Source organism: Camelus bactrianus, chromosome 11 (genome assembly GCF_048773025.1).
Source record: "Camelus bactrianus isolate YW-2024 breed Bactrian camel chromosome 11, ASM4877302v1, whole genome shotgun sequence".
Classification (NCBI taxonomy): Eukaryota; Metazoa; Chordata; class Mammalia; order Artiodactyla; family Camelidae; genus Camelus; species Camelus bactrianus.
The window spans coordinates 39,352,431-39,376,218 of NC_133549.1; the positions used below are offsets into that span (position 1 = coordinate 39,352,431).

Genomic DNA, 23,788 nt, shown 5'->3' on the forward strand with positions numbered 1-23,788 from the left:
TGCCTGAGGAGTCCAGAAGCTCTGCAGCTCAGGACAGCCTGATCCTAGAAAGCCCTTCAGGGAGGTGAGAGGCTTTAGGGACCAAAGCAGGGAACTGAGGGCAAGACAGAAACTTCCCCTGATGCAAGGGACTTGAGTATATAATGGAAGTGTCAACAGGGCCAGGATTGGGACAAGGCAAGCGAGGCCTCCCTCGTGTGAGCTGTAAAGCGGTTGCTCTCAGGATCATGCAATGCCAACCCTGAACCTGAGAGTAAGCCTCTGCAATCTTGTACCCGACATCACCTCCCTAGCCTGGCCCTAGCTTTCCTGAGGAGTTCTGTGCTGTGGGAGGGGATGCCACTGTCAAGTGTCAACTCTCTGTGAGTCTCTGGCCAGGCAGGGACCTAATGGAGGTAGGTGTGGCTGCATAGGACCCAGGGAAGCTGAGAGTGACCCCTCTGAGGGATCACACAGAAACCCTTTCCTGGCAGGGGTGGTGGTTAAACCCAGCTCAGAGGATCAAAGAACCACAGCACCCTTCTCCCTCTGGACATTGGGTAGAATCTCCGACATTCAAGGCATCCTTCACCAAGACAGCTTCCAAGAGGCAGGGAAGTGGCCTGTGCAGCCCTGAGGGCCCTTTCCAGTCCCAATCGTGGAGGGAGGGTGGAGAAGGAACCTGCCAGAGAGAACTAAGCTGGATGAAGTCACTGTTTTGATGGCTTCCATGGAAGCTATTAATACCCATAAGGTGGCGCTCCAGCACCTGTCACCGTGGCAACCCCTCCTCCCCAGCAGTGTAAATTCTGAAAGCGGTTTCCATGGGCGTGGGTGTCAGTGCCTGTGTATTTGCCTGCGTGTATACGTGTGTCTGTGTGGGTGGCGTGAGTGCTCACACCAACGCACAGGAGAGGGAGGACCCCAGGTGGGGACCCAGGATGGGACCAGGGCTCCTTCAGCAGCCCCTCTGCCCCCTGCCCCCCCCCCCCCCCCCCCCCCCCCGTCTCCCCTTCTCTGTCCTTTGTTTCTCTTCCTTCTGGCTGCTTCCTTTCTGTCTCCCTCTTCCTCTCCCCCTCCCTCTATTCCTCCCTCCTTTTGTCTTTCTCCCCTTCTCCCTGTCCTTCTCTGCTTCACTCTCTCTCCTGCTGGCTCTCTGCTCTTTTTGCTCTTCCCCTGTCTCCTCCTGCTGGCTCATCTCTCTCCTTCCCTTCTTTCTCACTCTCCACAGCTCCCGGATCAGTTCAAGTCTTGAAGAGTCTCCATGTTAATAAAATAATAAAATATTTGACTGAGAGCCTCCTTCCTTCCTTCCCTGAACCCCTGGATGCTAGGCCCAGAACCAGCCCCAGGGATGGTCCCCTAACCAGGCAGGCAAGAGGGGCTTGTCCAGACCAAGCCAGAGTCACCAAACTTGAGACCACCTTAGTCAACAGCCAGACACTTCCCTCCCTGCTGAGAAACTAACCTTAAAATGGGAAACAGCCACAGCCACCCCTGGCTAAGATACAGGACCCCTCTACCATCCTCCAGGGCCCAGCCCATAGTTATCAGGCCATCAGAAACATATACAGAAGTTGTCCTGCCTGCACTGTGGGGGGCGGCTTGGACATGTTAGAAGGGGAGATTCCTGAGTGCCTGAAACATAGCAGATTCTCAATAAATATTTATTCAATGAATCAATTAATAATCAAATAAGTGAATTAACCTATCAATACAGCCACCCAGTAAACCCAAGAGCCTTGCTCAGACCAGCCTTTCTGGCCAGTTCCCTTCTCAACAGTACTTTTCCCACAAAGTTTTCCCTGAGGCCTGGTCTTTCCCCTGAAGGATAAGAGTCTGTGCTAACCCTCTTAGCATGGAATGGGCACCTGCTGCCCGTTCCCTGGTGCTTTGGGATTCAGCTTCCACTAATTGCCCCAGTGACCATTTATTGAGTGTTACCTGTATGCCTGGCACTGTGTAAGGTGTACTTCCCTTGCTAGAAACACAGGAGAGCCTGTCCTGTGCTTTTTGTGTACTCCAGTCCAGTTTCCCACCTCCCAGGGCTAAGTTTAGGGCTGAACACACTAGTAGGTCCTAATAGTGTCAAGATGTCAGTTCTTCCCAACCTGATCCATAGATCCAATGCCTCCCAATCAAAATCCCAGCAAGTTGTTTTGTGGATATTGACAAGCTGATTTGAAAGTGTACACGGAGAGGTAAAGGAGCCAGAATAACCAGCACAATGTTGAAGGAAAAGAACAAAGTTGGAAGACTGACACTACCTGACTTCAAGATTTACTATAAAGCTACAGTAATCAAGACAATGTGGTATTAGTGAAAGAACAGACAAATAGATCACTGGAACAGAATACTGAGCCCAGAAATGGACTCACATGAACATAGTCAACTGATCTTTGACAAAGGAGCAAAAGCTATACAATGGAGCAAAGGTATATGAACAACTGGACATCCACACGCAAAAAAATGAATCTAGAAACAAACCTTATATCCCCCCCACAAAAATTAACTCAGAATGGATCACAGACCTAAAGGTAAAATGCAAAACTATAAAACTCCTAGAAGATAACATAGGAGAAAATCTAGATGGCCTTGGGTTTGGGGATGACTTTTTAAATATAACCTAAAGGCATAAACCATGAAAGAAATAATTGATAAGCTGGACTTCATTAAAATTAAACCATCTGCTCTGCAAAAGACACTGTCAAGAGAATAAAAAGACAAACCACATACTGGGAGAAAATATTTGCAAAAGCCGTGTCTGATACAAGCCTGTTATCCAAAATACACAAAGAACACTTAAAACTCAACAATAAAACAATCCAATTTTTAGAAGGCGCCAAAGATCTTAATAGACACTTCACCAAAGAAAATATACAGACGGCAAATAAGCATATGAAAAGATGCTCCATGCTGTATGTCATCAGGGAAATGCAAATCAAAACAATGATGCCACTGCACAACTATTAGAAGGGCCAAAAGCCAGAACACTGACAACACCAAATGCTGGCAAGGATGTGGAGCAATGAGAACTCTTACTCATTGCTGGTAGGAATACAAAACAGTACAACAACCTTGATAGACACTTTGGTGCTTTCTTACAAAATGAAACAATCTCTTACCATACGATCCAGCAATTGCACTCCTTGGTGTTTACCCAAAGGAGTTGAAAACTTGGGTCCACACAAAAACCTGCACATCGATGTTTATATCAGCTTTATTCATAATTGACAAAACTTGGAGGCAGCCAAGATGTTCTTCAGTAGGTATTGAATGGATAAATTGTGGTACATCCAGACAGTGGAATATTCTTCAGTGCTAAAAAGAAATGAGCTATGTAGCCATGAGAAGACATGAAGGAATCTTAAATGCATATTACTAAGTGAAAGAAGTCAATCTGAAAAGGCCTGATAACTATTGTGTGAAAAGTAAAATTATGGAGACAGTAAAAAGATCAGTGGTTGGCAAGTGCTGGGGGAAGGGAAGAACGAATAGGTGGAACACAAAGGATTCTTAAGACTGTGAAAATACTCTGTATGATACCATAATGTGGATACATGACATTACACATTTGTCCAAACCCACAGAATGTACACCACCAGGAGCGAACCCTAATGTAAACTCTGGGCTCTGGGGGCATAATGATGGGTCAATGTAGGTTTATCAGTTGTAACAAATGTACACTCTGGTGGAGGGTATTCATAACGGGGAGACTACACATGTGCAGGGGAAGACAGTATACAGGAAATCTCTATCTTCCACTCAGTTTTGCTGTGAGCCTAAAACTGCTGTAAAAAATAAGGTCTATTTTTTATTTTATTTTTTAATTGAGGTACTGAGGATTGAACCCAGGACCTTGTGCATGCTAAGCATGCACTCTACCATTGAGCTATACCCACACCCCCTAAAATCTATGTTTAAAATGGATCATCTTGCCCACCTCCTGGGGTACAAACACACACACACACACACACACTCTGGACTGATGAGTCTCAAGCTGAGCACCCACCAGAATCATCTACAGGGGGAGGGGAAGCGGAAGACAGTCTAATAAAATGAAGATTCCCAGGCCTCACCCCAAGAGATTCTGGTTCAGGAGACTCTAATGCAGGTCATTAATTGATCACACTTTGGGAAACTGTGGGCATGGACAGGTAAGAGGCTAATGTTTTGAGAATGCCTGCAGGCTTTCCTGGGGAAAGCTGGACACTATATGCGGCCAGGCCAGTGCAAGTTGCCATCCAGGCAGGGCCAGTCACATTGGAAGGTGGGGGAGGAGGTGGCTGTGCAGGGACGGGGAAGCTCTGCTCCTCAGACAGACTTGCCCACTGGGAGGCAGCCCCTAGGCCCAGGACCAAATGTAGGATCTCCACAGACCCCCAAACTCTCATCTTTGGAGCCCAACCCTACAAGCTCAAACATGCTAAAATATACTACATTCCACATTAAACAGTTTTCCTGTCTTAAACTTTTTGAAAGGATTTTTTATAAATTTGGCTCTGAAATTATTGGACTACAAGGAAGGCATTGCATTTACAGTTGGATGTATTTTAAAACAATCATGCATGTTTGGATTTCTTGCCAAGTGAAAAAAAAAACCCCTATAATTGTGTTCAAATATAATGAAATATTTATGAGTACTCATTTAAAGATTAATGAAGTTGGCGCAACATTAAGTTTTATAGACAATTAATAAACATTTATGAATTTTGGTTTTGAAATTTTCCTTTCATACTTTGGAGCCAGTAATGTTTTTTTTCCAGTCATAAGCAGACCCTTAGGAAGTCCATGGACCTAAATCCTGGGCCAGTAGTGCCCATGGATAAAATCCGGGCCTGAGGTCAAGCGTTCTTAAGGCTGCATCTAAAAGGACAGGTGGGGTGGGGGAGGGTATAGCTCAGTGGTAGAGCACAGGCTTAGCATACACAAGGTCCTGGGGTTCAATCCCCAGTGCATCCATTTAAAAAAATTCAATAAATAAACCTAATTACCTCCCACCTCCAAAAAAAATAAATAAAAGGACAGGTGGATATCCGTGCAAAAAAACAGAACCAAAATGTCCAATGGACCACGTGTATCACATGTATCCCTGTCTGGGAAACTTGCTTAGTGATTTCAAAGGAGTCCAGCATCCCTTGACCCATCCCAGCACCCTGGTTCAAGTAATTCTGACAGGTGATATTTATGGAGCACAGAGTCATGTGTACCAGGCCATGCTCTAAGCACTTTATCTGTATTAATTCATTTAAGCCTGGTAACAATGCTGTGAAGTAGGTATTATTATTACTACTACTACTACTATTAGCAGCAGCAGCAGCCCCATTTTACAAATGAAAATCCTGAGGCTCAAGAAAGCTAAGATACTTGCCTAGAAGCTGATAGGTGAAGCACTGAGGTTCAGCCCTAGGATAGCCTGAGTCCCAATCCCTGCGATATTATGCCTGCCCAGGATGGGATTCCTTCAGGTGTCATCCTGAGGAAGACACCTGTTGCAGGGGAGTTGTCCTCACTGAGTTCCTGAACCAACTCCCTTCTACTGTAGAGACACTTAACACTCGCGGGGGGCTTGGGCTCAGCTCTCTGAAAGTCAGCCAGGAAGCACATAGCCACTAATGAACATGAAATAGATTTAAATACAACAAAACTGAAATCAAAGAAAAATGCTCAAAGTGGATGTTACCCCAGCATCTTCTTTCTTTCATTTTAAATGACCTTTACTTGGCAGGAAATCTTTTCTAAGAATGCCACAAAGATCAGAGACTCATAAAAGGAAAGTATGATAAATATGGCTACATAAAAATTTAAAACCCCTTGACGGTAAAAGGTGAAGGACAAATAGGAGTTAGGAGACACATCTCCAATAAGTCAATGGGCTTCAATCCGTTCGAATGCCTTTCATCCCTAGACCCAGAATATGAAACAGACGTTTCTCCCTTATTGCTGCCAGTCTAGCCTCTCACTTCTATCCTCCTTTCCCAAGAGAGGTCCCAGAGGCACTCGCCCGTCTGGACCTTCACCCAAAGTTGCCTCAGGGGGCCTCTCATTTCAATGAGAATAGCCTGTGGAACATCTCCTCTCAGAGAGAGCAATCCTGTGTGTCCCACCATCTCCTCCCGCCCCATCCTCTTAAGTTCTCTCTCCAGCCACCACTAGGTGGCGCTAGAACTTCATTAGAATCCTTGTCTGGCAAACTTTTGGGGAGAAAGCCCTCAAATCAATCAAAATAACCTTGAAATATTTACAGGTCGCTCTTTCCCTCTTCCAAAATGTGAAGAAGGTTTTAGGGGCAAAATGTATCCTTATTGCTTCCGTTAACTATTTCGTTATGAAGAAAATATGCCCATGAGGTAATTAGCCTTACTCTTCAGCCACCCAGATGTTACTCTCCGGGCATGTTTGCTTCATTGAGGTCACTTTCTCATCTTTCACCCAGAGATTGGCTCTCTGGCCGACAAGCCCTCCCCACCACAGTGGCTAGATCAAAGAAGGTCTAACCCACCAACAGACATTCTCCCAGGACCAAGAGACTGTCCCCAAACTTAAGACAAGTTAAGGTCCTCTTCAGAGCACCCCAGCTCACGTTGAGCTGCCCCTCTGGCTGCGTCTGGTACCTGATGTGGGCACCTGTGTATGCCCAGCACCAGTAGAGCACCTGGCTGTGGGCACTGCAGATGCCCACTAAATAGCTGTTGCTAAGTGGCCAGAGTGAGAGGAGGTGTGGCCAGTATCAGCAGCACTTCCCAGCTTGGCCTTAGAGTACCCGATTACCCTCAGAGCTGGGACTTGCCACTTCTGGCCCAGGGCCCTCCCAATGTGTCTCAGGAGTCCCATGAGTTTGTGGGTGTAGGCAACAAGGAAAAGGGGACCCCCCAGAATCACTCTAACATTGATGTTAGATCCCAGCTGGATGGATGCCCCTCTCCCCAGAGCAACCCACCTGTTTTTGCCCTCAAGCATCTGCATTTGGCTTAACATCTAGTGTCTGATGCCACTGCTGGCAGGATCTCCACGCTGGAAAACCACCTCACAGGGTCTGCAAACAACTTCAGTTTGGTCAGAAAATCCATTTTATAGACTGTTAGTCCTGTGTTTTAAAAAGGTGAAAATATATATTATAAAATCAGACTTAACCTTTTTTTTTTCTTCTGAGAAAAGGAGTTTGAAATGCAATGTGAACTAAGGAAATTGTTCCACATTCTGTAACCTGTGGGTCAAAGAACAAAAATTAAAGTGTGGAAGAACGTTAAGGTTTGAATTCGGTTATTTTATTTTGTGTCAGCCATATATTTCAATCCTATTTTTTAAAAATAACATTTATCTATCTACATATGGAAACATATTTTAAAAATCCATCAGTCTACTGCCCAGAATTCTTCTGCTGATCTATTGAAAATTAAATTCATACATACTCATTGTTTGGAAAGTCAGACATCACAGAAAGGTATCAAATGGAAAGACAATAAAAGTTCCCCTTCCACGACCACCAATGGTAGTAACTGTCTACATTTCTTGTGTATCCTTCCAGCAAAAAGTATATGCACAATACCAAAATTACACCATTTTTACTTAGAAAGGATTATACTATGCATAGTACACTAAACTGCTTTTTAAAAAATTTATCAGAATCTATTAGAAGTCTTTTCATATGAACACACAGATCTGCTTCATTCTTTCAGTGGCTGCATTTTATGGCTGGGCCATAATTTATTTCAACACAAATCATTAAACATCCCCTGTTGATGAAATTTAGGTTCTTTCCAGTTTTATTGCCATTAAAACAAAGTTATAATGAACATCTTTTTCATTTATCTTGGTTATTTCTGCAAATCTATCCATAGGGCAAATACAAAGCTAGGTGTTAGGTCAAAGGGCATGTATATTTAAATTTTTGCTTTAAATACGTTTTGCCAAATTGTTCTAGGAAAATCCATACAAATTTGTACTCCAACCATCAGTGTATAAAAGTGGCTGTTTCCCCAAACCCGCATTGGGTATTATCAATCTTTTAGTTTCTAACAACTTGATAATTTTAAAAAGGCACCTGGTTGTTCAGATTCATATTTAATTATGAATGAGGACTAGAATCTTTGCAGGATTGTTGGCCACTTGTCTTTCCCTTCCTGTGATTAGCCTGTTGACATCTTTTGCCCATTTTTTCATAGGACTGTTCATCTTTTTTACTGACATGTATGATTCCTCTGCAAATTAAGGAAAATGGGCCTTTGTGTGACATGTGCATGGCAAATGCCTTTTTTCAGTCTGTTATTTTTACTTCGCTTATTGGTATTTTGCCCACAGAAGATATGAGGCTCACTTTATCCATCCTCTCCTTCACAGCTAATGAATTCTGTACTCTGTTCACAAAGCTCTTCCCTAGCCTCTGATTATGAATAAATTCACCTATATTTTCTTGTAGAGTTTTTATGATTTTGATTTTTATGTTTAAATCTTTGAGCGATCGGAGTTAATTTTGATCTCAAGAATGAGGTAGAGATTCACGTTAAGGTTTTTTTTCCCCAATGGTTAAGCAGTTGTTCCAAAGCCACTGTCAGAGGCCCCCTTTCTTTTTCATTCCCTTTGCAGGCCCTCAGGGGCCATGTGGTTTGACATAGTCACCAGAGAGGAGCCCCCAGAAATGCCACATTGCTTTCACCCAGGTCTGCCTGAGACAGACCAGAAAGGCCTGTGACCCTGATCCTGTGGCGGCCTCTGGCACCGGGGTAGAAAAGAACCAGGTCTCACAAGGACAGGGCACCACTGCTCTGCTGGACACAGGGAACAAGAGCCTCCCAGTCCTGAGGGAGAAGTGGGACATGCATCCAATATCTTCCTTTCAAAGGAAACCTCGGGGGAGAGCGTGCTCCCTACACAGAAAGAAGAAACACAGCCACACCTGTATTTCTGAAGACACACACACACGTACACACACCCCACACATGTCATGTATACATCAGACACCCCGACTCCACCAGTAGGGGGCCACCTGGCCCCAAGAGCCCTCTCCATCACTGACACTTCAAGAATAGTCAAACCAATGTTTCTCAAATAATACCCAGATTCCTTTTGAAGGAAATAATCTGGAAGATCCCCAAGATTTGAAAGAAAAAGAAACCAAAGACTTGTCCTATAAAGATCTTTCAACTGCTAGTGAACACGTGTTTAAAACTGCTAAATAGATTTGTCATCATTAAAATGAAAATCTAACTTTTAAAAAATTTCCCAGAATTAAAAGATCTTGAAGAACTCTTCTGAAGAGCCTTGAGGTGGGGTAGAGAGTTGAGAAAATCTAGTCTAAGACATTATCCTGCTGCAGATCTACAAGTTAATATCTTTTCACACACATGAGTAAAACCAGTCTTTCTCCTTCTATTTTTGCTGCATTTCTGCCTCTCCTAGTTCAGCAGACCTGGGCTCCAAGGTAACAAAAGATGATCCCCGTCCCTTTTGCCTTGTCCTTTAATCCCTTTGAGTTTTCCCAGTAATATATTTTATGATTTTTATTGGGAAATTTAGAAAAATCATTATTATGAAGTAGACAATTTAGAAAATACAGACTTTTTTAATGTCAAGCTCACCCTGAGAGGTAATATCCCTTTAAGTTGTGACTACCTTCTTGCCTTTTTCTTTTCTTGAGCGTTTTCCAGTAAATACCTAGCAAGGGCCAGTGCAGTCCCATAGCACGCGGCTCCCCTGTGGGGCCCGGCCCAGGCTGACCTGGGAGCTCTGTCTCGCCTCTCAGAGGTTGGAGCTGTGAGCAGGCTGGCCTGGGAGAGACCTTGTCCCAGTTTCCTGCAGTGTTCGCCCAGAAACACTGTTCATTCTTTTTTGGAAACTCCCAAGAAAAGGCAGCTGGGGGCCTGATGGCCGCCCTCCCCTCCCTGAGACTAGAATGGGAGAGAGGGGTGCTCAGACCCTTCAAACCCAACAGCCTTCCCTCCCTGCTCAGGGGTCAGCCCTGTGGTTCAGGTTTGAGAAGCTTGGCCTTGGCCGGGACAGTTCCCTTTTCTGTCAGCGGCCCAGAGGGTGACCAGGGCAGGAAGGCACAGAGGAGGATCCGGCTTGCTTCCTGGCTCTGTCCCCACCAGGCTGTGTGACCTGGGACATGACACTCAGCCTCTCCAGGAGCCACATCTGCCCCTGGTGGCGGTTCTCTGATAGTTAGGAGCCCAGGATGCTGTAGCGGCTTGACCGCCCCACCCTCTCCTCCTCAGAGTCACACTTGCTGCCTCTGACGGCTCTCCCGCCCTGTCCCAGTCCCTCCCTATTTCCCCTCACTCACGTCATCCTGTCTCACAGGGCCTGGACTACCATACAAATGAGGTAAAACAAATAATAAGTAAGAACTGGGCTTTTGTTCCTTGCTGCCTCATTGGAGGTATAGATTGCACAGACGCTTGTGAAGTTTGCAGGACATATTGGAGATGGTCTGACTTAAAATACAGGCTAAGCGAACTACACAAAATTCATTTTGCAGGTCCCATGGGTCCTTTGAGCTGCTGGGCTGTCGTCCTCCAGAGAAGCTGAAATCAAGACACCCTGAGCCCTCTGTCAGGAGGGTTAAGAGAAGAAAGAGACCTGCCTCAGAGGGGAAGTCTCGTGGGCAGCCTGGTGCTCCTGGCTTGCGGCACCCAGTGCTTCACTCGCGGTGCTTCCCGGGAATCTCCCAAGGGGTCCCAGGTGGGCCAGCCCGCACGTGTCCATGCCGGGCTGCAACAAGTCTGGAAGGTCACACACAGATGCAGTGACAGGGAGACTGGTGGTAGGGGTGGCTTGCAGTGATGGGGACACTTTTTTGGTCTCTGTTTTTAAAATTTTCATGATGGTGTGTTTAATCAAAAAAAAAAAAATGGAGATATTCCCATTTTCTAAAAGTTGTTTGATAATATGGGAGGAAGGGTGGTCAGTGCAGCTGCCGCAGTCCCGGCAGGCTACGCGGAGACAGAGGGCGGTGCTGGGCCTCCCAGGACGGAGTCAGGAGAATGCTTACTCACGTGCTGCAGGGGGCTGGCGGGAAGCTGCACTCATGGCCATGAGGACCCAGGGGCTGAGGAAGGGCTGATGCAGGAATTTAACTAAAGGCATCCTTGGGAGATCCAGATGCCCACTGGTCCAGGCTGGGTGGAGCAGGGGTCAGTGGGGTCAAGACCATCCCAGTCCCTGAGATTCTTCTTTACTCAGGGGTAGCCGGGTGCTGGGAGTGAGGGAGCCTGAGGGGTGAAGACCGAGGAAGAGCCCAAGTAGTTGGGGTCTGGATGCTTCACCCCCAGCGCATGCTCCAGGCCGAGGCCCATGGATCTGTGACTCCAGGAACACAGCCCTGGGCTCCTGTAGCTGCCTCCACTCCTCTCTCCAAGTCAGGCTGCCAGTGTCAGGACTAGGGGCCAGTAATAAGACAGGGGTGCTACTAGATGGGCAGCAGGCGAGGAAGAGGGAAAGACAGACAGGAAGAGGTCACAGCACAGAGAGAGGGACAGAGACAGAGAAACACACAGAAAGACACGCTGAGGGTCACAGAGAGCCGCACACACAGAGAAAGGTAGAATTGGAGACGGAGAGAGGGACAGATGAGTGAGACACGGAGAGATAAGAGCAGGAACTACATCCCATTTGCTTGCTAGGAACAGACAGGGAGGCAGGTGCAGGTCAAGAAGCAGGGCAGAGAGGACAGAGCTAGAGATGGAAAAAGGGGGTCTGAGCGTCAACGTCGCAGAGAACAAACCTCTGCCAACCTTGTGGCGTGCTTAGCACCCAGCTAGAGGTTGCAGGAACCAGCAGGTGCAGGTCCCGTCCCAGCTGGGAGAGAGGAGCAGGAAACTCAGGCAGCCTTTCCAAGGGCCGAGTGGGAGGTAAAGGAGCTGAGGTCACCAGGGGTGGCTTGGTGCAAGGGCAGCGCCTGAGTTGCCTCTGGAAGGGCAGGGGGTTGGACAGGGTTCTCCAAGGAGGATGGTGTCAGCAAAGTCATGGAGGTGGGAGGACACATCTGGGTACAGTTAGGAGGGCCTTGAATGCTGAGGTAAGGAGGCTGAGGGGGCCCCGGTCACACTTGAGCAGAGGAGTGGTATAGTGGGAGCTGTGGTACAGTGGGAGCTGTGTTTTAGGGAGCCCTGGGCCAGTTAGTGGCCAGACCTGGAGGGCAGCAGAGTAAAATGGAGAAGGTCGCAGGCACCCGCTGAGCCCTCCTGACCCCTCCGACATGCCCTAACACCACATTCAAGCAACCCCAAACTGCTGACCCACACCTGGCTGCTCCTCACCTCCATGCCCTTGCCCATGTGGTACCCTTTGTCTGGAAGGCCTTCTCTTCCTCACCCCTGGCAAATACTGAAACATGGTTTAAATGCTCCGCAAGAGGCCTCTCCTCCAGGAAGCCTTCAGGCAGGGTAAGGTGCCCCTCCTGATTCCTCCCAGTGTGAAAGCCCCCATGAAATCTTCCTGGGCTCAGCTGAGTCAAGTCATGTTTTTAACCAAGACCAAAAAATAAAATTGTCTCCACCAGCACCATGGCCTTACCACACCCAGTTTGCTTGTCCCCCATGGGAAGCCTCACCAGCTGTCTGGCCCCACTGTCCAAACCATGAAGAGAAAAGGGAATGGACTGGGGAGGGATGGAGGGACAGGGTGGGGCCCATTTGCCTAGAGGTGCTTTGGGCTGGCTGGTCACAGAGCCATGACTCATTCCCCCAGAGAGGAGGGGAGTGGCACTGGGGGACAGTCCTTCGTGGAGAGAGCCTGCCTTTGCCTGACATCCTTGGCTGGACCACAGGAAGCTGGGCTGGGAGCTGGACGTCACCTTCTTCTTGTCCCCTCAGGCTCTTGGAAGAGAAGGAAGAACCTCTTACAGCCCCGGGCTCGCCCCAGAGTGCCCTGGCATTGACCTGGAGAGCAGCTGAAACCTCAGTGTCTCCCACCCACAGCTGCCCCCAACCCGGGCTGCAGCCATGGATAAATTCCGCATGCTGTTCCAGCACGTCCAGTCCAGCTCCGAGTCCGTGATGAATGGCATCTGCCTGCTGCTGGCCGCAGTCACTGTCAAGCTGTACTCCTCCTTCGACTTCAACTGCCCCTGCCTGGCGCGCTACAATGCCCTCTACGGCCTGGGCCTGCTGCTCACACCCCCGCTCGCCCTTTTCCTCTGCGGGCTCCTGACCAACCGGCAGTCCGTAGTGATGGTTGAGGAGTGGCGCCGGCCCACTGGGCATCGGAGGAAGGACCCGGGCATCATCAGGTGCGATCCCACCCTACCCAGCTCCCCAAGGGCACTGTCAAGGGCTCCCTCAACCACAGAGGCAACGCCAGGGGAACCCCAAACCCCAGTGACCCCCACGAGTATTTTCATGGCTCCCCCCTACACCCACAGGCACCATCAGGTATGCCCCCTGCTTTCCCCTGGGAAATGATACCAAAGCATCATCGGTTCACAGAGACCAATTTGCCAGTTTCCACTCTGGAAACAGATATTTCTGTTCCTGTCTGCGATCTCTCTGCAGCCAGTACTGGAGCCGCATGCATGACACAGGATTCCCAAGAATTATCCAGGTCACATCTGACGGGCTGGCCATGGATTATAACTCCCCATGAGCATGAAGGCCCATCCTACGACGTGCATAGCCACACTGCATGTATGAAAGGCACCGCGGGTTTGGAGGCTGTATCCCCTCTCCTGCAAGCTCCTCGAGGGCCAGGACCCAATCTGCTGTATCACTGTGTCGTCAGAGCCTCGCACCTGGTCGGTGCCCCGTATCAAGATCAGTTGATGGAGTTTAATAATTCATAATGTTCCCCGGCCAACTCAGTGCCAAGCTCTGTGCCAGCTGCTGTGTGTGCATGGCCTCTGAATTCCCACCTCGGTCTGTTCCTGTATTAGACCCATTTTTAAGGAGCAGAGAGGTTAAGTAACTTGGCTGAGCTTCCACAGCTAGGAAGAGGCTCAGATCCAAAGTCAGACCAAGCCAGAACCACTGCTCTCAGTGTTTTAGGCAAAATACCAAAATGCTGTAGTTCCATGGGCAGTGGCAGGAGAGGGTGGTGGGTTTTAGCTCACCCAGTCTCCCCCTCTCCCCTATTCTTTGATATGGACAATTGAGGTGTTCTCAAGGGCATGTAATGTGACTTCATAACAAGTCCTCGGTTCCACCTTCTAACTACGTTGCCCCCATAGAAAACGTTGGAGCCGCCCCTGCCCACAGTGTATTTATAATTCACCACCGGCTAGGCCATGCACAGACACACCCACACCCACCCAGCACACACCACCTTGTGTTCTGTATATAATCCAACCTAAAAATGTCTGCATTCTGTGCACAGCCTCTGTTGGTGTTCCCGGGGGGTTCTGTGCTCCCTGTGATTCAGCCACGCAGGGAGGGTCACACGCACTCAGCGTGCCACTTACCTCTTCCCCTGGGATCTGGTGGGTACAGCTCCACTGGGCTCCTGTCCTGTGGCCAACACCCAATCTGGGCCACTAGGCGGGTGGAGCAGGTCAAGAGAGGCACCGAGGGACAGTCATAGGGTGGGCTCCCCGGACACTGGAGGGAGGTGTTTGAGGTGCTGCCTCTGGGAGGGTTACCCCACAGAGATGTCTGAGTTTAGGCTCCCCCAGGGGCAGGATCTGGGAAGAATGTGATAAGTAGGCAGCTGGGACTCAGTCCTTCTGGGGACCCTCTGAGAGACTGGGTAGAGCACACCTCAGAATTGTCCCACTGAGGGTCCAGGAAGCCAGGGTATTTATCCACCAGGCCCTGGCCTCTTGGGCTGAAGGTTGATCTGGAGGTTGTGAGCCCTCCAGTGCCTCCAGCCTACCACTCTGGGAGCCGAGATGCCTCCGGATCCCTAGGCAGAGCCATGCCGAAGTCAGGGGCCCTCAGGCCCTCCACATGAATAGGAGCAAAGCTCTAGATGCTTCTGGCCTAGGCAGGGCACCACCAACAGCCTCTGCTCCAAAGCCTAGACCAGAGAGAACACCAGCTCCCCAGTGTTCCAGTACTGGGACTCCTGGGGCCCCCAGCCCTGCTTCTTCCTGGCTCTCTGCTGCTGGGATCTCTGCCATGGGAGCTGTAGCCCTTCCTTCGATGTAACCATGCCCAGGATTTCCCAGCCCTCCAGGGAAGTCCGTTCTTGTATCTCCCCTGTAGCCTTCCTGCTGCAGCTGAATTCTGGTGGCCCTTTGTGAGCCCTCCCTTCCTCTCCTCCCAGGTATATGTGCTCCTCTGTGCTTCAGAGAGCACTGGCCGCCCCTCTTGTCTGGATCCTGCTGGCCCTCCTCGATGGGAAGTGCTTCGTGTGTGCCTTCAGCTGCTCCGTGGACCCCGAGAAGTTTCTAGACTTTGCCAACATGACCCCCAGCCAGGTGCAGCTTTTTCTGGCCAAGGTGCCCTGCAAGGAGGATGAGCTGGTCAGGGACAGCCCTGCTCGGAAGGCAGTGTCTCGCTACCTGCGGTGCCTGTCACAGGTAATTTGGGTACCCCTTTCCCAGCCCTGGAAAATATCCTGCGCTTGTTCTGAGGGGCCTGCGTGAGAAGGTGCAAATGGTTTCCTGAGCCCCTCCCCACTTCTAGAGACACAATCACAGAGCAGGTGGGCCCTGGGAGGAGCAGGAACGTGGTCCACACACAGGACAGCGTTGGGCCTTAGGAAGTCGGCACTTTGCCATCAACACTAACTCACCCCAGAGTGGAGACCAGGTGACCATACCCCCTGGAAGTCAGCTAGGCCCATCTCCGGGCTAGATGACAGGAAAATGCTGGAGATACACTGCCCTGCCCTGCCCCCGACCCCATACACACATTCTTCCCACCCCTCAGAAATACTAATTACCATTTATTGAGCACTTAAGTGTCAGGCATGGTGCTAAGCATTTCATATGCATTACTTCACTTAACCCTCAAAACAGCCCTATGAGGTGGATGCAATCACCTCATTTTGCAGATGAGAAAACTGAGGCTTTGAGAGTTTAGTTCACAAGGTCGAAGTCACATTGTTCATAAGGCCAGGCAGAGATCTGAAGTGCCATTCCTCCAAACTCTCTTAATCATCTCCCTACAATGCAGGCCCTCCCCTAGAGGCCTGGCCCCCACAGAGCACAGAATCCATTATCCTGGAGAAAAACCCCAGCCCCACCCCCATCCCAGACTCCAGATTGCATCCCCACCACTCCCAGAGCCCAGCCTGGACTTGTCCCCCAGAAAGTACTTACAAGTATTTGCTATATGCAGAGCATAACTGGAGCTACAACCTACCCCTTTGTGGGTGCAGGACGGGCTCGTGGCAAATGTAGACGGTGGTGTGGTAGAAAAAGTACCAGTGCTCAGGACACACTTGATTCTGGTTCAGACATGACCTTGGCCATGTCACTTCCCCTCTGGGCCTCAGTATCTCCTGCAAAATAAATGGAGGTTTTGTCCCCTCACATGAATGGTCTCTGTGGACAGAAATGCTGTAAGCTCTCACTAGTTCACTGGAACGAACTTCGAATTCTCAGACCAGGGTTGAGTCCTGACTCAGCTGTAAAAGATCAGTCACATTAACGCTCCTCGTGAATCAAATACTCACACAAGTATTTTAAATTGGGGTGGGGGATGGGGGAGAGGATCCTGTGAGAGGCCAAGCAAGAGGGCTTTGTGAATCACATCTACAAATAAGGATTCAGATATGTCTTTGTGGTTTAGAGGTCCACACAGTTGCTCTGGTCTTAAGCAAAGCCCCAAAGAGACAGTACGTTTGGATGGGCAGAGGGGAGGGAGAGGAGTCGGCCAGGTGTGGGCTCCAGCCTCAGAGAAATATTTCCACTTTTCCTCACTCTTGGCCTGGAACACTGTTCCCTGTTCAGATCCTGTATAACTGTTACTCACCTTTCAGGTCTCAGCCTCAACCTCACTGTTCTCTAAGCCCTCAAGTTCAGGTTGAGTGTCCCGCCTCTGAATTCCCATGACCCTCTATACATCCCTCAACATGACACTTAGCCAGTCCTCACCTATTTTGTTGTTTCTTCCACTAAAATATGAGCTCTGAGAGCAAAGACTGAGTCCCCAGTGTCTCCCTGAAGATATAGGATGGATGGATGGATGCATAGGTGGGATGGATAAACATATGTAAGCGCAGAGGAGAACTGGATTAAAAAGATGAAAGGATGATGGATGGATTGAAGTGTAAGGGGAGGCAAAACTTGACCTCTACTCATCTTAATTTTTGGCTGAGACTCTAACAATGAAAGACTAACAGGAGGAAAACAGTTTATTAATGTGGGCAGTGCTCATCATGCAGGAGAAACCTAAAATAAAGAAAAGGTAACACAAAACAGTGGCTTAGAACTGTGGCTTATATAGCATCTTCAACAAAGAGCAGTACCTTTGTAGAGAAACAACAGGACAAAGGAAGAAGGAAAGCAGTTTTATGTTTCCAAGGCTGGAAACTGTGGGAAAGTAAATAAATACATGGGAGGAAACTAATGGAGTAAGGTTTGTTTGCAGATTCCTCTGGTGCTGTCTCTGGGCTGATAAGAGTCTGTCCCCAGTGAGAGGGGAATTTATATCCTGTCTTCAAGCAGAAAAGGGGACAGTGGAAATAGCTGTTTCTATGGTTGCGGCTTCTTAATTGTCTTCAGCTCAAAATAATTTTCATGTCAAAGAGGCATATTTTGGGATGACATATTTTGGTTCCCTTCAGGAGAAAGGTTGGGGGAATGAATGGCGGGTGGATGGGTGGCTGAATAAATGGAAGAAAGGATGAGAGTATGGGAACATAAATGGATGGGAGGACAGATGGCTGATAGGATGATGGATGATGGACAGATGGAAGGTTGGTTGATAGGAAGGCAATAGATATATAGTCAGATAAGAGGCTGGATGACTGGATGGGTGGAGAAATAGTTGGACAGATGAAATGGATGCAAGGATGGAACAGTGAATGGGGGGCAGGATGGACAGAGGTGGTTAGTAGGATGGATGACTAAATGGGAAGATGGATATATGTGAGGAAGGATGGGAGGGATAAGTGAAGAGAGACTTTGGATCAGCCTTGCCACATTGTACTGTACCTGTGCCCCGCCCACCCTTCAGGCCATCGGCTGGAGTATCACCCTGCTGATGATCATCATGGCCTTCCTGGCCCGCTGCTTGAGGCCCTGCTTTGACCAGACAGTCTTCCTGCAGCGCAGATACTGGAGCAACTACGTGGACCTGGAGCAGAAGCTCTTCGATGAGACGTGCTGTGAGCATGCGCGGGACTTCGCGCACCGCTGCGTGCTGCACTTCTTCGCCAGCATGCAGAGCGAGATGCGGGCGCGTGGGCTGCACCGGGACTCCGCGGGCAGAGGCCCCGAGCTCCCCCAGATGCCCGCGCCCCTCGAGGACCTGGACGGTGAAAGCAGGAAGGCCCACCTGCGCGCAGTCTCCAGTCGGGAGCAGGTGGACCACCTCCTGAGCTCCTGGTATTCCAGCAAACCACCACTTGACCTCCTGGCACCCCCAGGGCCCTGGGGGGGTGGCCTCAGCCACCGCTCCCCCACGGTGGCCCTGGGCACCAGGCTGTCCCAGTACACTGATGTGTAGGGACCCTGGCAGTGTCCCCATGTAAAACGCCCATGCTGACAAGGCTCTGGGGGCTTTCCAGGCTGTGAGGACCCCCAAAGCAGGGCGGCCTAACCCTTGTTGGCCTCCTTCCCCTAATTAGCCCAATCTCTGGCCAAGTTTCTGATGGGTCTCCTGTGTGCTCTAAAGCAGTGCTTCATAAACTTCAGTGAGCTCACCGTTCACCTGGGGCTCTTGTTAAATGCAGGTTCTGATTCAGTGCGTTCAGGGCTGGGTCTGAGACTGCGTTTCTAACCAGCTCCCAGGTAATACTGATGCTTCTGGTCAGTGGACCAAACTTTGAGTAGCAAGAGTCTAAATAGATTTGCCATGGGTTCTGGGTCCTCTATGTCCAGATTCTACTTTCAAAATAACAATAATGACAACAGCACATGCTTACATGGTGCTTACTATGTGCCAGGCATTGTTCTAATTTCTTTCCATATATAACTCATTTAATCTTCATGATTTAACCTAATCAAGTAGGATGATTATTAGGCCCGTTTTTTAGAAGAGAAAACAGACATAAAAAGTTAAGTTGCCCAAGGTCACGAATGTAAGAGCTGGAATTTGAGCCCAGGAGGCCTGGCTCTAGAGTCTGCCCTGAGCTACTACATTAGTCTCCCCTTGAGATTGTTTGTTTCTCTGAGTGAGCTCTAGCAAGCTCTGCTTGTTGAGTTCCTCTTGAAAGTATTAATTAGTATCTCCTCTGATTACTGCAGATGAACAGAAAAATCCCCTCAAGGAAAATATAAAGCTGCTTATCTGCAGGCCTGATGCTTCCAGCTCCCATCTACCCAAGTCCCACCGATTCTATTCCTAGCCGACCAAGACTGAGCAGCCCTGCCTAGTGCAGCTTCCTTCAAGACGCAGCCTTCTGCTCACCTCCAGCCAGCAGGTGCTTCCTCCCCACATCTCCACTCACCACTCTCCCCACCACCTGCAGCCTGACCCCTGAGCTCAGCGTCTCTTTCTAAGGCTGCCTCCTTCCCCAGGCATTCAGGAGTCTCTACCTGCCACTGCTCTTGGCAAGAAGCTGGCACCCTGATGAGGATTTCCCCAGGTGTGTGGTGTACGAAGCAGATCTGCAAACTAGGGTGCAGGCAGCCCTAGACATCTCCACACTGAACAAGCAGCCCAGGTGATCCTGTCAATTTCAATGTGTTAGAACCTCTGGTCCAAGTGTGGTTGTGAGGTCCAGCTCAGGGACAAAGACCTTTGAAACACCAGGGTTAAATCTTGCTGAAAAAGCTGCCGCTCAGTCTCTGGCAGCCCAAACAGGAAGAGCGGGGGAGGATCTAGCCTGTGAGTTCCTCTGGGCCTCTGCCCTTCTTTGATGACTCACTCACCACACACACACACACACACACACACACACACACACACACACACACACACACACACACACACACACACCCTGCTATCACCTCCATCAGCACAGATGGTGGTCACAGACATGCACAGACTGGGGTTCACCCCATGCTTTCTGGTCCTCAGGGAGTGGGGGACAGTACAGGGGCCCCTGGATGCTCCCCTGCAGCCCAGCCCCCTCCGTATCAGGCAATCTCTGCTCCCCTGGATGCTTGCCAAGAAATCTTGTAAGACCAGACAATCCCTGCAGCTCAGCCTCCCCTCTCCTACCTTGCTACCATCAGGCCATGCAAATGTCGGAAATGTTACTGGGGTGGGTCAAGCTTTAGGCAAAGTGTTAGCAGGGATTGGGGAGGGAGGGAGGAGGGAGACTTTGGAATGGCCCAGTTAGCAAGGGTGAAGTCCCAGCCCAGGGAAAGGAGGCTCAGAGACCCCACCTTGGGCTGCAGGGAAGCAGCATCTGGACCAGTAAAAAGCCAACTGCAATCACTACTCTTGCCTTCTTATACTGAGCACTTATAGAGCATCTCCTGCATAGAAAGCACTGTGCCAGGGAGTAGGGAAGAGACAATGCACAGATGATATTCCCCGTCCTCGAGGAGCTCACTATCTATTGGAGGGACAGAGGTTGGTACAGAAATCATTATAATCCAAAGCATATGGTGTAAGTGACATGATAGAGGCAAACCATGTGCTGCAGAGATTCCGCACAGAGAGTAACGGATCCAAGCTGGGGGTTCGGGGAAGGTTTCATTAGAATGGGTCTCAAAGGATGGAGAGGGTTTTCACAAGTGGAGAGAGAGATGGAGCAGGGGGAGCAGAGCACCTACAGGGAGGAAACAGAAAGAACAAAGGAAAAGAGCTGGGAAGGGGCAGTGTATGTTTCATTTTCTTTCTCAACATACATTGATGGAATGCCTAGAATGCACGAGAGCAGGATAGATACCGTCCTATTTTAGTGGAGCTTCCAGTCTGGAGGGGAGATAAGAGGAGCTGGTGAACAAATAACCAAGTGCAGGGTGTGCAGTCTAGCCTGGCAAAAGTGAAGGACCTTAGCCAGAGAGCTGAGGAGCCTTCTCCAAATGAGTCCACCAAGAGATGCTCCCTGAGCCCTGCATCCAGTGACATGTTCTTGATCCGCAGCCTTTGACAGTCCTCAAATGCATCCCTACCCTCTTCAGTCCCCAAATGATGTGATTTCAAACTGAACACCTGTTTGCCATCATCCATTCACAGGACCATTCATTCGTATTTTGTGAGAGAGCGATGCCTGGTACGGTGCATGCCACCCCTCTCAGGGAGAGGGACACAGGTGGGAGGCTTCCACCTGCTCCCCTTCTCCCAGGGGACCAGCCATCGTGGGTACCCAGGTTCATTGCCCAAGCCTCATCCAACTGACTACATTCTCCTTGCTTCTGCTTGATCAGCTTTCACAGAGGGAGGGCAGAGGGGGCTATAGGAAGGGAAGAGCATCCCTGAGGGTCTACAAAAGAGCAATGAGAGTGGTCTAGGTTGGCCAGTGGTGGCAGAGTGGAGGTGACATTGGTCTGCCGATGGCTGTTGCCATGGCAGTAAGCTTTGAATGTACACCAGCCCTTCCTGCCCACCACTCCCGCCCCATCCACCCACCCTTCACAGAAAGGAGGAACTGCCCTTCAGCCCTCCCAACACTGCTCACAGACGCTAACACTGACAGCAAGCCTAGAACCAGAGTGGTGAGGACTGTCTCCTATTTGTGCCCAAATTCCTGCCTCCTCACAAGTTTATCTTAGTCCAAGGCTCACTCCTCTCCTTTATCCACTGACTCATGTATTTATTCATTCAACACTTATTAACTGAGCATCTACTAAACCAGGCACTCTGTGCTGAGCACTGGGAACATAGCAGTGAAACAAAACAGGGGAGGGAGGTGAGGAGGAGGGAGGCTCCCCTGCTCACTTGGGGGCCCAGCTGAAGGAGGCTCTGCCATCTTAGGATGCCGCCATCAAGACACATGGTATTCCCCAGACCCAGAGACAAAGAAACATGTGCAAGTTATTTATGTGAAAGTTGCTCTCAAGACACCAGGAAGGAACAGAGGAAGTGATACAGGAAAGGGAAGCCAATAATGGGTGTGGAGCTAGTCAGTCACCACTGGGGGCAATTCTAGGAGCCCCATAGTCATCTCCACCCAGGAGGGAGGAAGGTGGTGAGTTTATCACCAACCTCTGACTGTCATTATTGGGGGCCCTAACTGCAGTACCTTCAGCTTGCCTTGGGGTAAATGTCTCAGATGTGCCTTGAGCAGCCTTCAAAAGTAGAGGTGAGGGGGGAGGGTATAGCTCAGTGGCAGAGTGAGTGCTTGTCATGCACAAGTTCTTGGGTTCAATCCCCAGTACCTCCATTAAAAAATACATAAATAAACCTAATCACCTCCGCTCTCCCCTCAAAACCTATTAAAGAAAGTAGAGGTGAGTGCTGACAAGAATGGGTGGGGCACAAATAAACAAAGGGACTGCATCAAACGAAAAAGCTTTTGCACAAACTATCAACAAAATGGAAAGGCTACGTACTGAATGTGAGATAGTTGCAAATGATATATTTGATAAGGGCTTAATATTCAAAAGATACAAAGAACACATATGACCCAATACCAAAAAAACAAACAACCTGATTAAAAACTGGACAGAAGATCTGTATAGACATTTTTCCAAAGAAGACATATAGATGGCCAACAGGCACATGAAAGTTCAACATCGCTAGTCATCAGGGAAATGCAAATCAAACCCACAATGAGTATCACTCCCCACTTGTCAGAATGGCTATCATCAAAAAGACAACACATAAGTGGTGAGGAGGATGTGGAGAAAAGGGGACCCTCCAATACTGTTGGTGGGAATGTATATTGGTGTGGCCACTATGGAAAACAGTATGGAGATTGCTCCAAAAATTAGAAATAGAACTGCCATACATTCCAGCAATTCCACTCTTGGGTGTTTATCCAAAACAAAAACAAAAACAAAAAAGCCCCACTCATTAGAAAAGATACATGTGCCCCTATAGTCATTGTAGCATTATTTGCAATAGCCAAGATATGGAAGCAACCTAAGTGTCCATCAACAGATGAATGGATAAAGAAGATGTGATATATATACACAATGGAATACTACTCAGCCACAAAGAAGAATGAAATCTTCCCATTTGGGACAACATGGATGAACCTAGAGGGTATTATGCTAAGTGAAATAAGTCAGATAGAGAAAGACAAATATGGTATGACATGTGAAATCTGAAAACAAAACAAGCGAACAAACATAACAAAACAGAAACAGAGTCATAAACACCGAGAACAAACAGGTGGTTGCTGGGGGGAGGCAGGTGGGGGAAGGAGAGGGATAGGTAAAGAAGATTAAGAGACACAAACTTTCAATTTCAAAGTAAATATCATTGGTATGAAATGTAGAGTGTGGGAATATAGTCAATAATCGTGTAATATTTTTGTATGGTGACAGATGGTAACAACTTATGGTGATCATTTTGAAATGTATAGAAATAGCAAATCACTATGTTGTGTATCAGGAACTAACATAGTGTTGTAGGTCAATTATACTTCAGAAACAAACAAACAAAGAATGGGTAGGGCATAGAGGCACCTGTGACATTAGTATCCAGGCTCCGAGAGACAGGGACGAGAAAGAGTAGGGACAGTGGTGGGAGGTGGGGGCATTCTACGCCAGAACTCAATCACATGGCCCCAATCTACATGGAACAGGGGCTGGGAATTGTAAGGAAGCACATGAAATATTTGGTAAGCACTACCATTTTTTGCCACAATATACAACCTCCAATACAGTTCAGCTGATGCAGAAGAGATGAGCACTGTATCCTTCTCA

General features: G+C 48.8%; 1 protein-coding gene across 1 annotated transcript; it reads left to right on the forward strand.

Annotated features, from left to right (window-relative positions):
• Positions 1–12,594: 12,594 nt before the first annotated feature.
• On the forward strand, positions 12,595–18,895 carry CALHM3 (calcium homeostasis modulator 3). The gene is made up of 3 exons (XM_010970963.3): positions 12,595–13,207; positions 15,175–15,430; positions 18,036–18,895. Exons 1-3 carry the CDS (start codon positions 12,921–12,923, stop codon positions 18,525–18,527), a joined length of 1,035 nt encoding a protein of 344 aa, XP_010969265.2. The 5' UTR covers positions 12,595–12,920; the 3' UTR covers positions 18,528–18,895.
• The last annotated feature ends 4,893 nt before the right edge of the window (positions 18,896–23,788 follow it).

Coding starts and splice junctions, on each gene's coding strand:
- CALHM3 (XM_010970963.3), top strand. CDS start 12,921: ATGGATAAATTCCGCATGCTGTTCCAGCACGTCCAGTCCAGCTCCGAG. Junction 13,208..15,174: donor AAGGACCCGGGCATCATCAG/GTGCGATCCCAC, acceptor CTCTCCTCCCAG/GTATATGTGCTCCTCTGTGC. Junction 15,431..18,035: donor ACCTGCGGTGCCTGTCACAG/GTAATTTGGGTA, acceptor CCCACCCTTCAG/GCCATCGGCTGGAGTATCAC.